General features: G+C 35.6%; 1 protein-coding gene across 1 annotated transcript in view; it reads right to left on the bottom strand.

Annotated features, from left to right (window-relative positions):
* The window catches only part of LOC117409518 (WD repeat-containing protein 36), a 49,863-nt gene that overhangs the window by 13,674 nt on the left and 17,495 nt on the right, over positions 1-18,694 (bottom strand). Inside the window, exons 3-11 of the mRNA XM_034015700.3 lie at positions 13,656-13,756; positions 7,772-7,889; positions 5,911-6,043; positions 3,393-3,447; positions 2,938-3,070; positions 2,523-2,698; positions 1,223-1,343; positions 419-484; positions 56-139 (exon numbers count right to left, since the gene is read on the bottom strand). Coding sequence (XP_033871591.2) covers positions 56-139; positions 419-484; positions 1,223-1,343; positions 2,523-2,698; positions 2,938-3,070; positions 3,393-3,447; positions 5,911-6,043; positions 7,772-7,889; positions 13,656-13,756 — 987 coding nt within the window. The remainder of the gene's footprint in view (positions 1-55; positions 140-418; positions 485-1,222; positions 1,344-2,522; positions 2,699-2,937; positions 3,071-3,392; positions 3,448-5,910; positions 6,044-7,771; positions 7,890-13,655; positions 13,757-18,694) is intronic.

The following is an 18,694-nucleotide window of genomic DNA, read 5'->3' as shown; positions in this document are numbered from 1 at the left end:
TCCCATGCAGCAGGTGCTGCAAATCAACAGATGTTGTAAATGAATGGGAGAATACCTGAAGCAAATGCTGTAATGGGAGGGAGTTTCATGGTATCATACTGAAGTCCTTTCTTCTTGGATTTCTTTTTGTTAATGGAACCTGTTAATTAAATATATTTGTTACAGACACCTAAGCTAACCAAGTTTCATTCTCTACAAATACTTCCTTGTTTCAGAAATACATTACATGTCTTGCATGGCACTTATGCCAGTGAAATTTGTATTTAAAAGACTGAAGCAATTCTCTCTATGAAATGGGCCCTGTGAAGAGCAGTTCATCAGTACCTCCAATCTCGTGTGCGTAACTTTGTACACACTAACACATGTAAAAAACTAAATAAACTTATCCAGGCTAGTATTCAATGCACTGAGGACTCACCACGCCCCAAGCTCTTATTGAACCGTTCATGAACAGTAGAAAACGACTGTAACGTTCCATCTTGACCTGAACAGAAAAAGGTTGGAATGTTAGTTTTTCAAAATTACATTTTTATATGTACTGTTTTTCAAATTGTGTCTGATGTTTTCTGTACAAATGTCCCAACATGTTGGTTACAGTAGCTGGGGTACACATAATATACTAGCTCCTTGTCAAGGCATTCCCTTATTTTTGAGGCAGGGGTTTCCCTCTCATAGATCACAGAGAACTGAAGTTCAAAAATCTTCCCTTTCATGGCTGCGATGAAAGGCTCCCTGATTGGTCAGGTGGATAGCCCCACTTTACATTTCAGCGACAAACGTTTACATAAATAGGGCAAGTGTCTATTTTCATTTAAATATCCTGTCAAAATGTATTGTGCAAATTTGTTTTTGATTGTTGGTTTATTTTGGTTAAAAATGTGCAACGTGCCGCCTACATGTACTGTATCATTAGAAAAAAAAAAAAATCCATGGTGGTAATAAATGTGAAGAGGTATTCATACTTCTTGACATTACAGAACTTTGCATTTCAAAAAGCAAAACATCTTTATTACAGTTACCACTGGGTATATCTTTAATTTAATATACACGTTACTTGACCGATATGTTGAATGATGGGTACATGCTTCCCCTGTCTCAATTAGGTTTTTACAAGTGTACAAAGTAGGGACCATCAAATATATTGTAATACGTATCATATCAGGATTTTAATCCATCAGTAGATCCCTTACTGACACTTAAGTGAACGGCTTTTGGTACTTACCAGCACTGAGAATCTGCTGTCCGTTTTGCCCATGGTGCTGTATTTTGGTAGGAGGAGCACTGTGTCCCATGCGGCTTCTCAACAAGCGGCCACCACCTCCCGGGGCATCAAATATCCACACCTATTCAAGACAACACACAATCTTATCATGAGTATCCAAGAACCAAAACATGCAAGTACTTCACTTACTGAAGAGGTTTACTTGATCAACTTATACTCCACCGGGATGAGCCACTGTGGATCTTAAGAGCATTTTACAACCCTGGGAAACCAAACAAAAGGTGCTTTTAGAAGTCACTGGAAATCCACAATCATGTAACACTGCACAGTGAAGTATTTAGGCTAACGGTGGTATTGGCCGAGGGACGAAGGGAGCCCAAAAAGTCCTACTGTAACTAAATCTTCAATCTTCCATGTCCAATCAATAAATCAAGATGTAACGCAGACACTTATTTTGTTTCTTTTGATCCTTGTTAATGCTAACAATCGAATGAGGTAAAAACAACTTGAGTTTTGCATTTCATTTATTCAGAACAAATTAACTTAAATACTTTTTTTTCAAAATTATTTTCAAAGCAATACTTCTGATCAGATGGCTTAAATCCTGTCACATTCATTGATACATTCGGCCTATTAGAAGAGATGAAATAGACTGTAATTCTAAGAAGGGTGGATTGACTAAGGCAGTTGTGTGACTAATATTAAACCTTTATATAAATTAAAAGGGTTTTTCCCAAGTCTCCCATTTGGTTTACAGTAGATGAATCACTTATAATGTGGTTTAGTGCAGAGAATGTTAGTTTTCCCTTTAACAGCATGAAAAAAGACCATCTACTTCTCAGTATTACTGCACAAAAAAAACATTGAACTTTTCATTAGAAAGCTGTGGTCACACAGTATGTGTAATGTACAGTGCAGTAATAAAATCACAGTGAAAGTGATATTCAGACTGACCCAAAGTACAAAAAAGTAAAAAATAAATATCTTTCTATTTTACTTCAATAAATTTTCTATTTTTTTTGTTAGGATGTCCATTTTGTTTGGGTAATTGTGTAAGCAGGTATTTAAGCTACCCCAAAATTAAGTTACATTTTACACTAAAATAGTTTTTTTATGGGTGACTGCTGACAATATTCTTACATAGTTCATAGTTGCTTGCAATACTGCATTAAAGTAGTTTTAGCTGCAGGCATTCTTAAAGGCTTAACACTTACACTCCTAGATGGGTAGATGGGTAGAAATGTCATCTTGAAACTTTGCTTCGGCTCAAAGAAACACAATTGAATTTGAAAGTACATACCCGTATGGCATTATCAGCACCATTTGTAATCAGAAGTGGCTCCCCATGGACAAACGTCATCCCTGCGATTGCTGTTGTATGAGCATGTCTCATCTGGCTGATTAGTTTCTTATCATCCAAGTCCCACAGTCCAATGTGTCCAACAGGGCTCCCAGCAGCCATTACTGGATGACCATCTAAAAATATAAATAAAACAACATTGGGACATCAACCTGACTTTCAACACTGATCTCCACATGTAAAGTATGTAACAATTAAACTTCAGCCAGTGAGGCCAAATATGTATATTAGTAGTTAGGCTTACATTTTATATTGTACAAGGATACAGGCACCAAAATAAAAATAGATCAGATCAAAGCATTTTCTGCACAGACCTAACTTCAATGTTTGTAGCAGTATTCCTTTGCTGTATCACCTGTGCGGAAGGATATTGCTGTAATTGGGCCCCAGTCTTGCTGAAACTTCATGAGCGACTCGTCACACTTTATGTTGTGAATGACAATCTGCCCCGATGCAAGTCCTACTGCTATTACATCCACTGCTGGAGCCTGTAAACGTACATCAAAAACAACATTTAACACAGTGCTTATTCGAAGAGTAAACACAGTATACAGTTCCCTGTATCCTTTTAAATTGATTTCTTCTTTATTATGTTTTTATTTTTTGGTGCTGGAATCTAAACTGCACTTCAGTGACAGCAACACACTTTCAAGGTTTCCATTAAAAACAAAACAAAAACATAGGTAACAAGTTCCATTAAAATCTGAGATGGTGCTGTGCTAAAATGACCCTTAGGTGTCCTGATTTGTCATGTAATGGCCCAAATGACATTAGATTATCTTGTTAATAAAAGAAAAGTACACCACTCACCTGTTGAAGTACTGTCACTCCTGAACCCCAGCCTGAGAATGTGTACAAAAGTTTGCTGTACAAAAAAAAAAAAAAAAGATGAGATATTTTAATTGTTACTATTAGTTGGTTTCAGCGACTATATGTGCAAACTGTTGCTTACATCAGTGCCACACAGTTAATCCCAAACAGAGACGTTACACATTTTGGACTGCTTGCTATCCTAAATGTTATCTTCAAGTACTACTGTATGTGCCTATCCATAAAATCCAGCTGTTACATGAAATTGTTTATGCAGTCTAATACTTTAACAGCAGGGTGCAGTGTTGATTGACGAACTGTACTAACAGACCTCAAAAATGTGGTTGGTTTGGTTTAGTGTTACAACATAGTTTCATGCCACAACATAGTTTCATGCCCAGTAGCGATGTGTATGGTGTACGTTATACATAGTGAATTATTTCAAGTGTGACGTGGTATACTGAGAAACATCATTCTGTATCTCCTAATGACATTGCTGTGGGGAATTTGTAATGTCTCTTTATGGTACCAAATGACCCCATTATATATATGTGTGTGTAATTATATATATATATATATATATATATATATATATATATATATATATATATATATATATAAAATCAGCTTATACACTATTCCATTAAAAAAAAAACTCATTAGGAGCCATTTGTTTTCTTAAATAAACAATACATTTCCAATTCAGATCAGAATATTAATAGTTTGAAGTGATCAAAGTCTTTGTGTTCAAAGCAAGTTTATCTTTCTTCAGAGTGAAAGTGGGCTACTGCTTTTACAATAAAATATGGTAAAAAGTGAACTTTTTGATTTGCTATTGGTAAAATGAGTATTAGCTCTGCAATAAACAAATACTAGTCCTCAGCAAACTACTACTGTATGTAGACTACTACTGTAAACCATTTTTATTTGGCATTTCCTTATTATTGAGAAAGTGTAACAGTTTGAGTTGATACATTAACTAGACATCAATTTGGAAAGTTATTTTCTTTTTTACTTAATCAAGAAAAATGCCTCAAGTATTTGAAAACATGGTAAATATGATTTTATGAAGGAGGTCATCTGTTGAGTCCACATCAGTAATTACTTTAATACTGCTGTGAAGCCTTGGGCCACAATACCCCTAGACTGTACCCCTACTGTCGGGAGGTTTCAGCTAAAGTACCCTTTATAATTTTCACTCACTGAATGGTACCACAGTTGCAACGAAAGGCAGAATAATCTTATTTACACATTTTTTCCCTGTTTATTTAATATATTGTTTTTCACAACAGTCTGGGGCTGACAAACTGCTGGTTTAAGTCAGGATACTAAAATTCTTAAAACTTAATTACATGTCTTTGGATGCACAGAATTAAAATGACAGTATTTAGGAATCTCTTTGGAAACACTGATATTCGCTTTCTATTCGGCAAATCATTATACGAATACAAAATAGTCTGCACTGTAAATGTTTATCACATTTACTTCCCACCTTAGCATAACTGTGTGCCATTTAAAATATTTGCAACATCAAAAACATAACCTCAAGATAAAACTATAATACCTAACAATGATACACTTTTTTAAAGCCAGCATAATTATCCAAAGGGTATATAACTTTATTGCTTTGTACTTTGTGTTTTCTTCCTTTGTTTTTGTTATGCAAGTAAGAAATAAAAACATAAGAAAGTTTACAAAATGAGGAGGAGGCCATTCGGCCCATCTTGCTTGTTTGGTTGTTAGTAGCTTATTGATACCAGAATCTCATCAAGCAGCTTCTTGAAGGATCCCAGGGTGTGAGCTTCAACAAAATTACAAATCTTTGCAAACCTTTGTTGAAATGCATCCACTTCAAACATCAACATAATCAACCAGTCGCTATTGCTGTTACTAAAATGCAGCCGCAGTAATGAATGAAACAAGAAAGTCAAAGTATGGAGTATGAGTATTGTGATTAGCCTACTATTAAGTTTAGAGGTGCATTTATACTTGCAAAAAAAAAAACAAAAAAAACACAGAAACACTGTGCTTCTACAAGTTAAAAACAGCAAAAATCATGAGCAGGACAGAGCTCTCTCCATACGAACAATCAATCAGCAGACGCCTGCTTCACCTATATGAAAGCCACTCAATCAAAATCATGCGTGCGTACAGGTGGAAAATATGGGCGTGATAGATTTTGTGTACTTGTTTTCATCTGCGGTTCACATTGAGCTGCTAAACAAAGAAATAATTATACACAGTGTTTTACAGAATATATAATACTGTTAAATAATTATTTTCTTTTACTTTCATTCTTATTTGTGCATTTCTGAATCATCCTGAGTCCCCATATGACCCTTAGAAAAACCCTGCCCTAGACAAAGAGTAGCTGTACTCATTTTGGATGGCTTTCAAACTCACTTCTTAGAAATGAGGATTCATAATTCACTAAGTATCTTGTTTTTTCTTTCTTTCATCTTGCATTGGCATGAAAGGTGCTAAATGATTGTTGTTCTTCTTGGAGTGAAATACCTACTTTGATTTGACATTCCATAGCTGAAGACCCCCCTGCTCGCTTCCTAACAGAATTTTATTGAGATACGTGCTTGGATGCATTATGGCAGAGACTGCAAACACCATCTTATCAAAGTTTAACTGTAGGTACTCCTCTGGAAAAGAAAACAAAGAACAAAAAATGTTAGGATATATAAAGCAAAATGGTTATATTAGAACATTTTACTGGAGGTTACCTTCAACCTGATTGGTCAGCAACAAGTACCTAATAGCTAGCATAAAAGTATGTGGCATCTGGAAATATGCTTGATGACCAATCAAGTGAAAATACATTTCTGTTCTAGAAAAGGCTCTCTGAATGTTGTCTTTGAAAACATGCAAGACCATCCTCTGGGTCTTACTGCATTCTGTATTAAACATCTTTATATAAAAAAAAGAGGCCTACAATATGTTATCAATGCAAGAGGAACTAAATAAAAAGCAAAAACATGTATTTACATTTAATTAGGAACACACAAACATCCTAGCAAAATACTGTCCACTCTTTAATATGTTATTGATTGGTGTATTGGTTCTGATAAATCACAATAACAAAAATGAGCCTGCACTTAAATCTCAATTTAAAACTTTTTTTTTTTTTACTTCGAAAGTCACATGACCACAATTCCATTTTGTGGTCAGCTACACATTTAGAATGAAAGCTTTTATATAACTGAGCAAATGTGGCAGCATCAGCTTTGCAAAAAAGAATGACCAGAGGACCACAGAATACAACAGTGTACAGAGTATGAAAGCAATATCTCAAAGCTTTAAGTTAGCTTTATCATACGGAAAGCACAACAGTCTGCAAAATGGCGACCATCTTGGGTCAGGTCAAAGTGAAGGGTGAAATTAGATTCTGTCAGCAGAGTTTCCACAACACTAACAAGAAATTATAGTCGAGACAATGATGTGGGGGATACAGATAAAGCCTGGCAATACATTCTGTAATGACAGGCAGAAAGACATGAAAGACAAAACATGGGACATGAAAGACAAAACATGAACACCACTGACAAAAATATATCAAAAGCAAACCTTACACAAAACCTCATGCCCAGAAGCTAAAAGAAATATCCATTTGCAAACAGATTTCACTGAAAGTACTTTCTGCTTTCATCTAATCTTTTTATAAAAGAAAGTGTTGCATTTAACACTGATGCAAGTGTATTTCTTTGGATACATTATCTTCATTGATCATATAGAAATTTGGTCTTGACTTAACAAGATCACGGATTTCTTCTGAACAGGATATGCCCCCTGAGATGACCGTTCATTTCTAAGGGGGAAAACATTATTCTGACATTAAATAATCCAGAACCTTGTTTCCCCAAGATTTGCTCTAATAGGAACTCGATGTAATTGTGAGCAGCAGCAATGGCAATTGAATAATGACCTACATTTGTAAATCCCTGGTCTCGAACTTCCTATGAGACCTAACTGACTTATGTGTATCACAAATATCCCAGAATGTTCGGTAGGAAGCACCAGATATACAGCACAAAGAGTGCTGGATAGCATTCCGAAGGTTTTATCATTCTCTGGTTTGTCATTCTGGATTTTACCTTTGTGCGCTACTTTCAAAAGATCTGAGTTCCTAATTGGTACATGAGATGCACATTACCTCTAACAAGACATCAATCTGAAGAGTTATTTGCTTTTTTTACCTAATCAAGAAAAATACCCCAAGTATTTGAAAACATACTAAAATATGATTTTATGAAGGTGGTTGTCTCTGTTTGGTCCACATCAGTAATTACTTCACTAGACAATGGTAGTAGCTGGACTTTTTACTATTACCATGAATAAAGGTGGGAAAGTAAACATTTCCAAATAAGTTGTACCTTCAGACTGTACATCCCAGATAACAACAACATTATCTCTATCCACTGAAATCACATGGTCCCCAAATGGCTGCAATAGATGAACTTCTGCATTGTGGCCTTTGTAAGTGTGTACCACCTGAAAAACAAAAACACATTTACATTATACAGGACTAAGACTGAAACCATCAGGGGGGAAATGCTCATGTTACTGTCTGATAAAAAACTATACCACGTCACCACAGCCCTGTCAAAACAATAACTTGGTAGTTTAATCAAAGGAGTGAGTTTGCACAGATCTGTTGTGAGGAGTCCCCCTTGTTGCATTGCAAATGCAAAAAAGGAGATTCCAACCACAAGGGAGTGGCTGACAATTATTACAATGAAGCCTTCCGTGCAATGTCTGTTTTACTATCTGATAAAATAAAGATACTTCCACAATGGCACAGCCTAGTCACAATTATAATCAGTAAGTGAAAAGATAAAACAAAATAAGAAGTGAATTTGCAAATTCCAGGAGTGTGAACTTCCCCTTGTTAAACATGCAAATGCTGACTGAATGACCGTCTAGCTTCCCTCAATAGGTATCCCTCGTACACAGGGGTCTGCCTTGTGGATCACCCCAGTCGGGAAAGTACCCTCTCTCATTGTTGGCCAGCTCATTGAAAACGTCGGCATGAATCATCAGAAAGCAAATCTGTTACTGATGGTGTGATAAAGCATGCATTGAAAAAGACAAGAAAGTACTTGCAACTGAAAATAAAACAGCAAGTACAAAGGAAACAAGGAGAAATTTTTTTTCTTCCCTTTCATCCACCACATCTAACATTAGAACACCAATTACTGTAAACTGGAATTTGAAACATGTTTTGTTGAATCATTTTTCAACAAAACTGAGGGGGAAGCACGACTACATTATGCAGGGATTTAAACCCGCCCAATCAAAGTCAAATACATTATTTACTACATCCCAACCAACCAATCATTTTACAGTAACTGAACAACTGACCAACACTTTGCACCTTTCTTTCAAATGTTAAACAAAAACACGAAATCTTCAAAAAGTACAAAAACAAACATACTCCACTGTTTGTGAGAAGTTTTACTGACAAATTAGTGTTTGCAGCTGTTTTTGACATTTGTTTGCTTGTGTGAGTCACATCTGCGAGTACAAGGTGATCTGCATCATTTTTCAGTGGCAGTATTCCCATTAAAAGAGCCAGTTAATGCACGTTATATGTAAATTAGCAATGTGCATTTCTATATGCACTGTACTCCACTACAAAAGTACCTGAGTGCACAATAATGCTTCCTTAAGTAACCGATTTATTTTTATTATTATTATTATTATTATTTATATCTTAGCAGACGCCCTTATCCAGGGCGACTTACAATTGTTACAAGATATCACATTATACATTATTTCACATTATACAGATATCACATTATTTTTACATACAATTACCCATTTATACAGTTGGGTTTTTACTGGAGCAATCTAGGTAAAGTACCTTGCTCAAGGGTACAACAGCAGTGTCCCCCACTGGGGATTGAACCCACAACCCTCCGGTCAAGAGTCCAGAGCCCTAACCACTACTCCACACTGCTGTCCATTTTTGTATGTATTATGTACTGCTTAGTAGTAAATGTAAATATATTTTTTTAATCTTTTAAAAATGTACACCGAGAAGACCCCTTTTTTAGATGCCAGCCCTCATTTCTATCATTTCAGCGCCAAAAACAAAACAGTAAGTACAAAATGGTGAGTCGACCCTACATTTAACACCAGAGCTAAAGAAAAAAATCTGCATGTCTGCATCTGAAAATAATAAAGCAAGTCAGCAAGACATCGCAAATGTTTTCTCGCCTAAGTGAGGCATATACTGTTAATCAAAGGACAATTGGAGACATTCTAATGGATAAAAACAAATGGCTTACCGTAATGGAACGGGTCGATTTGTTTAACCTGAAAAAGGCTTGACGCAGTCTAAAATAAGTGACTTTTATAAACCACAGTAAATGTTAAAAATAAAAAAAGTACAGCAAGAGGTTTGTTTGCTTACATGCAAGTTTTGCACAAATAATGGTTGACAAACCAAAGCATCAGTTTTGTAAACAGCAGAATAGTTTTTTTTTTTTTTTTTTACTTTTCTTTAAAGAAAAAAAGTGGTTTGCCTGTACATAATTTTTTTTTTTTTTTTTTTAACTGCTTAAAGAATGCTTTTGACCTTAATTTGTGTGTGTTTTTTTGGGGGGTTTTTTGACCTTCACTTATACCTGGCGGTATAAAGAGGGTGGACTGTACAAGGCTTTTATTAAATGATGTAGTTTTGTAGTAGCTATTTTGGTTTTGAAAAATGTTCTGGGATGTGTATAAATGTAACTGGTGTAATCATGTATTGGTATAAGGGTAATGGCCTGGTGTTAAATCAGGGTTAATTAGGAATACAAAAGCCAACTAACACCTGAAGCAACAACTCTACTCAATAAGATACACATTACCTTTTAGCTGATCAGCTAAAAGGTAATGTTGTACACATTTTGAATACTCATTTTGGAGGTACCCACTCCCCCGTGTTTCTTGCATCCTTGATCTAACAGGGTGGGGTCTTTAAAAGGGTAAAAAGAGGCACTCTGGTTACAGATTCGGACTCCTGGCAGTGAAATTAGGTTAAAAGCTCTATAAACTACAAATGCAGATGAGCAGGGCTCTTTTGCAAGGTGCTCACTTGCGCCCCCTTGATATCATTTTTAATAACAAATCTATTAAAGTAAAAATGGAAAAATAACACAGCTTCATAGTTGAGGTTGACAGATTCCAGCTACATCAGTGGTGCACAGTGTGGGCCATTCAAGCCCATATATTTGATCCAATTACTCCCCTATTCAGGAAATAATTAATTAGTTATTAAACCCATAACCTCGTAAATCTGGAATGACGTTCAAAGACCCAGAGATGTGCACCCTGGGTTACACCATTCCTTTCATAGAGATTTGGTCAGGACCAAAAGATCGATCCAGGATGCCGATCTGCAAAGACTGGATTAAACAGGTTTTACTGTAGCTTCCCTTATGAACCGACTACTCAAAACACTCTTGGCTTTACAATAGAAATACACATTTGAGAAGACAAGCTTCAGTATGGAAGTGGAGAGACAGAATTTAGTAAGTCAGTAACTGGCTTTTTTTTTTTTTTTTTTGGTCAAGAGGTTAATAAAATCTTCACACCTTGTCTTTGTTGATTTAATAAACAAATAAAATGTATATCTGCAAAAATCACATTTACTAATTATTCAGTAGAAAAAACTCAACAGGAAACTGTTTTCGCTTCTTCCATCTGTCATAATTACTGACAACAAGCAAATGTTTCTCTTTTCTGCTAATTATACAGTGTGCATTTGTTGTTTTGTCAACTACTTGACTCATCAGTATACATTTTTATCAAAGGCAAATAAGTAACATCATGGTTTATTTACTTTATGTACCGATGAAAAGGTTCCTCTATACTATCTTAATAGATAAGGCTTAAGGTTATCATTCCTTATCAATTGTTATTGCTGTGTTTGTTTCTATGGAAGCATTAGCAACTAATGCAACATTATACGTGCACCCTATTGGTACTGTATTGCAAACCCATGTCAAACAAATAAAGCAGACAACATTTGAGGAGATAACAGAAAAGACCTCTTCATGTTGACTGAAAGTACCGTCAAACTGAACAGAACAAAAGGACCGTCTGCTGAGTCAGCAATACCAGTTGGCCTGTGCATTCCACAACTATCATGTACTTTCCAAATACTCTCTTACAATACAAAATGCTCTTTCTGATCCAAGTACTGGATTGGAGATCTGTAATTTCCAAAACTACCTACTCAGTGAAACAGAAGAGACTTCTTTATGCCGACTGAAAGTTTTAGAAAATGTGACAGATACAAGATTCTGACTGGCTGTCAGAAACCAGCATCTGATTTAAAAGTTATTGACCCTTTGTCAGCAGCAAGGGGTGCAAATCACCCCAGCATGATTAGAATGAACATATCTCCTAACTTTCTGAAGCTCGTGGAATATCCTTAAATGTGATTAAATGTTAAATTGATTATTTTTATTTTGATAACAAGCACGTCCTTGTCTGACTTGGGGAAACGGGAGTAAATAAAGAGCACATGGTAAACTTTTGGGGTGTAACTGTTGACTTGCAGAATAGTGCAAAGAGTTGTACAGGACCTATGGTAGCCTTACAGATTATTTTTTTAGCCCTATGTAGTCAATTTCCAATCTCAAAATGAGTGTCTATGTGTATAATACATTAGGTTCAACCACTGTATTTGATTACTATATTCTTTACAGGTACAATATCAGTACTTAAACATCTATCCAAAAAGTTGCATAAAACATTAGAAGCATGTGAAGAGGCATTGGAAAAGAGAGCAGATAAGAACATGATACCTACGGACGAAATATTAAATATGACCAAGATAGTTTTAGAAAATAGTTATTTTACATTTGGAAATAAAAGTTACAAACAGAACGATGGCACAACAATAGACTCAAAATTAGGTATGCATTTTGCAAGCACGTATATGGGCAAATGGGAGGAAATGTTATTGAGTAAACTAGACAAGAAACCATTAGAATACAGAAGATATGTGGATGACATATTTGGAATATGGACGCATGCAGAAGTAGTTTCATAAATTAGAAAATTATATTCACCCTGACATTTCGGTGGATTTAAGGGGGACAAAATATGAAACTGAATTCTTAGACACCTTGATTAAACTTGATCAAGGATCTATTAAAACAGATCTTTACTCGAAACCTACTGATATGCATCAATACCTACATCTGTCACCTGCACATCCTATCTATACTAAAAGAGCAATCCCTAAAGGACTGGGTATAAGGATAAAAATAATCTGTTCTGATGAAAATGACTACAAATAACAGAGACAGGAAATAAATCTTAAGAAACGAGGATATAAAAGAACAAATTAAATCAAGAGAGAATTGAGAAAAGTTGACAAACTCAATAGGAATGAACTACTTGATTAGAAGAAAAGAGAACAGAGGGTTAAGAGAGTACCATTAATAATTATATATTCTAAATGATTACCCAACACTTCAAAAATAGTTTGGAAACATTTTCATATACTTCACAATTTAGAACGAAAGCACCGATCGTAGCTTTTAGAAGAGATGCAAATTTTAGTCCACAGTAAACAAAGGGATCATAGATACATGAAGGGACATTGCAACTTGTAAAAGCACATATAATATAATATTCAGTCATGCAAAAGATAGCAATCTTGCATATGGTATATTTTGCATAAAATGTAATAAAATAAAATGTAGGAGAGACAGGTACATCATTCTATAAAAGAATATAGAACCACCTATCAAACATAAGAAATAGAAAAAAAAATGAAACAATAGTTCAGCACTTTACAAGGAACAGCCACACCATGGAGGACCTAAAGTGTGTGGTTTTAGTAAAAATAAAATTAGATAATGTACAATATAGAAGAATAAAAGAAAATAAATGAATAAATAGACTAGATGCCTGTTTAAATAGAAATGAACAGTAGATGGTTATATCTAGGTGCCCAGAATAATAAGTTTAAGTTAGTTCTGTTCAACTATCTGTTTTGTTGCATGCTGAATATGTTAAAAGAGGTTTCTCTAAATGACTTCTCAGTGGCATAGTCTGTGTTTTTTTTTTTTTTTTTTTAATAAATAAATTATATATATAAGAATGCTCATATTGCAAATAATGGAAGGCCCACCAGCATCCTTTTTTGTTGCTAGATTTAATGGCAATTATCAGGCCATCTGAATGCGAGTATTTGTTTGTATACCCTGTGCAATCCCCTTAGACCAAAAGTGTCAGATTTAAGTATCAAGTTACCTCTTTGCTTCTGGCAAATGCCTTCACAATTGTTCCATGAGCAACGAAGACCAGCATTCTATCAGCTGCCAGGCAAGTGATGTCCCCAGAAAGTGCATTGCCTTGAAAAAACAGAATAGTGTTTTGTTAAACCAGAGAGAACAGTTAAATAGAGAAATAGAGATACAGTAAGAGCAATTCATGGAATGGAAGATGTTTTTTTCTATTCCTTGTGACCAACAGACAAACGAACATACAAATGTAAATCAGTGCATAAGGGCTCCTGATTTTGCTAATCCAAAAAATATACAATATAAATGCCTAGCCAAGGAACAATCGGCATTTCATTCACCAGCAATAGCTTGAGTTTACAGCCGGGCAAGCCTTATTTTCAACAATCATAGCACAGCTGTTTCTTTTAAAACACTTGCTTCTCTTACTTGGTTCCTGAAATTTTGCATTTTTCGACTCATTAATCCTAAATTTACAAGTTAAGTCTCGTTCTCCTTATCTGCATATGGATTTTGCATTATTTCTTGATGTGGTTTTCTATCTTAATTTATTTTTGCTTAGGTAAGACATGCATTGTTCTGTACAATTTACTGCAGAGATGCCACATTTCTACAGAACCAAGCATAAAACAAATGGTTTGTTACCGTAGTTTGACTGTTAGTTAACAGGTTATACTGTATATTACGCCACACTGTCAGATTGTTATTAACTGGCACTCAATATAGTATCCCACCAGGATGGGATGGTTCTCAACCACATAAAAAAATGTAAAAAAAAAACCTGGAAAAGAAGAAAAAGAATATCCACCCAACACCCACAATGTGGCCTAAATACTGAATTTCATGAATCAGTAGATATGAATCACTGGTGAAGTTGTTTTCAGGCCATGCATATTATTTATTTATTTGCAGTTATGATTTATTTCTATTCAGGATTGCAAATCCGCATTAATAAATGAACTTGGAGATGATCATCCTGAAATCAAACCTTGTTTGCTTAAACAAATGACATACCTGTATGTACATGATATAATATTTGCAGTAAGCATCACTTTCGGCTTACTGATGATATGTTAGGCCAGTTTCAGACGGATGCTCCAGAGGCATGCCGAACTCAATTGAAATAAAGTACGCGTTAGAGCCGCACTTCATTAAATTCCATGAACCAACTGGTTTCATAATGGCGAACCGAAAGCGTATTGCACTTATTCCAAAGGTGTCTTAAATAAAGTCGCATCGCAGACAAATGATGACATATGGGTATTATAAAGAAAAACTCTGTTATTTGAGAACAGTAGGTCTACACAGCGCAGTTCGCTCCTGTCAAACAAATACAGCAAAACAAGTTTTAAATCACATTTAACCATCATTAATGTCTCCTTTATTGTAAATAATAATAAGTCTGTGTTCACGTTAATATATATGCAAACGAGGACTGATTTCCGTGGTTTATTTATTTATTTTAGTAATAAGCTGTAATACGTATACGGGTATAAATACAGTGCCTATAGTAAGTATTCACCCCCCTTGGACGTTTTCACAGGTTGTTATGTTACAACCTGAAATCATGATGCATTTAAACAGGATTTTTTTTCCTTTGATTTACACAACCTACTCAACACTTTGAAGAGGCAAGAGAATTTTTATTGTGAAACAGTTAATGAAAAATAAAAAAAAAACTGAAATGTCTTGGTTAGATAAGTATTCACGCCCCTGAGTCAATACTTGGTAGAACCACCTTTGGCAGCAATTACACCTGTGAGTCTTTTGGGGGTAAGTCTCTACCAGGTTTGCACATCTGGATCATGCAATATTCGCCCATTCTTCTTGGCAAAATTGTTCAAGCTCTGTCAAGTTGGATGGGGATTCCCAATCGGTTTCAAGTCTGGGCTTTGACTGGGCCACTCTAGGACATTCACTTTCTTGTTTTTAAGCCACTCCAGTGTCGCTTTGGCTGTGTGCTTGGGGTCATTGTCCTGCTGAAAGGTGAATCTCCATCCCAGTCTTAGGTCTTTTGCAGACTAAAGCAGGTTTTCCTCAAGGATTTGCCTGTATTTAGCTCCATCCATTTAGCCCTCTACCTTGACAAGCTTCCCAGTCCCTGCCGATGAAAAGCATCCCCATAACATGATGCTGCCACCAAAATGCTTCACAGTAGGGATGGTGTTACCTGGGTGATGTGCTGTGTTGGGTTTGCGCCAGACACAACGCTTTGGATTTAGGCCAAATAGTTCAATTTGTGTTTCATCGGACCACAGAATCTTTTGCCACATCTTTTCTCCCACATGCCTTTCTGCAAATTCCAAATTACATGGGCTTTTTTCAGAAATGGCTTCCTTCTTGCCACTCTTCCACACAGGCCAGATTTGTGCAGTACCTGAGCTATTGTTCACACATGGACAGTTTCTTCCATCTCAGCCATGGAACGCTGTAGGTCTTTCAGAGTTGTCATTGGCCTCTTGCTGGCTTCTCTGACCAATGCCCTTCTTACCCGGCTGCTCAGTTTGGATGGACGGCCTACTCTAAGCAGATTCTGGGTGGTGCCATATACTTTTCACTTCTCAATGATCGACTTGACTGTGCTCCAAGGGATATTCAATGCCTTTGAAATCTTTTTATACCCCTCCCCTGATCTGTGCCTTTCCACAACTTTATCCCAGAGTTGTTTTGAAAGCTTCTTGGACTTCATGGAAGTATCTTTGCTTTGAATGCACTACCCAACTGTGGGACCTTACAGCGACAGGTGTATTTAATCTGAAATCATGTGAACCACTTATTGCACACAGATGGACTCCATTTAACTTATTGTGTGAATTCTGAAGGCAATTGGTTGCACCAGAGCTTATTTAGGAGTGTCATAGCAAAGGGGGTGAATACTTATCTAATAAAGACTTTTCAAGTTTTTATTTTTAATTGATTTGTTTTTTCACCCCCCACCCCCATTTTTTCACAGCATGAAGTTGGTTGTGTAAATCAAAGGAACAAAAATCCCATTTAAATGCATCAAGACATCCAAGGGGGATGAATACTTACTATAGGCACTGTAAATACATACATACATACATACATAAATTAAAATAATGTATGTTTAGATAAATCACAATGTATTTTAAATTCAGTTTGTCTTAGGCCTATATTACTCAGGAATTTTTTTTTTTTTTTTTTTTTTTTTAAATGCCTGACTACAATTGTGTGTGTGTGTGTGTGTGTGTGTGTGTGTGTGTGTGTGTGTGTGTATATAAGTCAGCACGGGTAGAAAATCCGGAACCGGGTACCCACTGTGAAAAATACCCGGGTACTTGGATCTTTTTCGGGTAATGATTTAAAAAAAATCACATATATTAAAGTCCATGATACATATTTAAATACTACATAGTACACATGCATTTAGTCCCTTCAGATCTTTTTTAGTACTGGAAACATTTAAATATTATTTATTTGTATTATTATTATTATTATTATTATTATTATTATTATTATTATTATTATTAAATTTAAAAAAATCTGCATTTAAATAGTTATTAATGTTAAATGCGCATCATGCTGCAGGATTTTTTGTGACACATATTGGCCATATTCCGCTGTTGTTGTTGTTGTTGTTAACATGGCTGTTATGTTCAGTTTGAAAACTAGTGCAGTAGTACAGCACCGCTATTATGATACGGACTGTCGCAATAGCTACCGTAAATTGAGCCAGCTGGGTTTTGATGACAGTCGCTAAGGAGACATGTGCGTCTGTTTGGAAGTGCCGTTTCTGATCACTAAAGTCTGCCTTGTGAATACATAACAATGGCACCCAAGCAAAACATTAGGTGGAATTTCTTTACCAAGCAGGAGAAAACGGAATTTGCAAACTCTGCCACGGAAATATTTCATTCAAAAGGAAGAAGCACACTTGCTTAATGTGTTCCACATTATTTCATTTTTATTTGATTTATTTGCTTATTTATCTTTAAATAAAGGCTACTTATTTGATCTTTTTGGTAAGAAACTATATCTGTGCAATAACTGTAGATAAAGCATTCTGCATTGGTATTAATGGATCACAGAGTTATCACTGACATAAACCAACAGGATGCTGTTTTCTTTCCGATTAAGAGAAGAATAGTTGCCACAGTTCTTATTATTGAGGTGTACTTGCCACTCGCTGTGTTACTGTTTTCTGTAAAACATTGATATCCTGTCAGTTAAGAAAAGGCTTAATGCAAAAGCTTGTTTTAATGTTGTCTTTATTACACCGGCCAGAGACCTGCACTTACAACTGCACTGTCATATTTGCTACATTTTCTTTAAATTCTCAAATTAATAAATCGATACCCAGGTAGTAAAAAGAGACCCGGGTAGCGTCGGGTAATTTAAAACCCGACGGGTACCCGGGTTTTCGGGTACCCATGCCAACCTCTAAAATAATATATATCTATGTTCCTTCTAGGACTTTCATTTAGTTAGCCACTGTGGCTAAAGTAACAAAATTATTTAGCCACACTAGAAAAACTTACCCCTATAAACAAGTTATAAACATACTGTTTCAGCAAGGCAAAAAGAAGTGTATTTTATTTGAAAACACGTAGATATTTAAATGCCATTTACAATACACATACATATTATATTTAAATTGCCCTATAACTCCGATTCACATTTAATAAATGCCAAACTCAGTCCCACGTGAAAAAACGTCATTACAGATTTCCTAAATTCTGAATAGGTTTGCAGATAATATTCATGTACTCGTAATCCTTTACATTATTTTGACTGTGACGCGGTTTTCGTTCCACAACCGAATGGTAAAGCAAAATTGTGCCAGTAGACAGTGCTATTAGTGTATGTTACTATTAATGCCTCCCTGACCAACCGCAGCTCTAGTTACACAAGATTGTACTGATGTGATTAATAATATTAGTAGGACTGTACAGCCACGACTGTGTTTAAAAAATGTTTGTTTTTTTTTACCGTGTTCTTTCACCTGTGACTACTGACAGTAATATTGCACCGATTCTGACATTAAAACTCAAATCATAGTGAGACGAATCCCTCTTTTTAAAATAATAA

This window comes from Acipenser ruthenus, chromosome 1 (assembly GCF_902713425.1).
Source record: "Acipenser ruthenus chromosome 1, fAciRut3.2 maternal haplotype, whole genome shotgun sequence".
NCBI lineage: Eukaryota > Metazoa > Chordata > Actinopteri > Acipenseriformes > Acipenseridae > Acipenser > Acipenser ruthenus.
The sequence above is the reverse complement of the archived record's forward strand: the minus strand, read 5'-3'. Positions and strand labels throughout refer to the sequence as shown.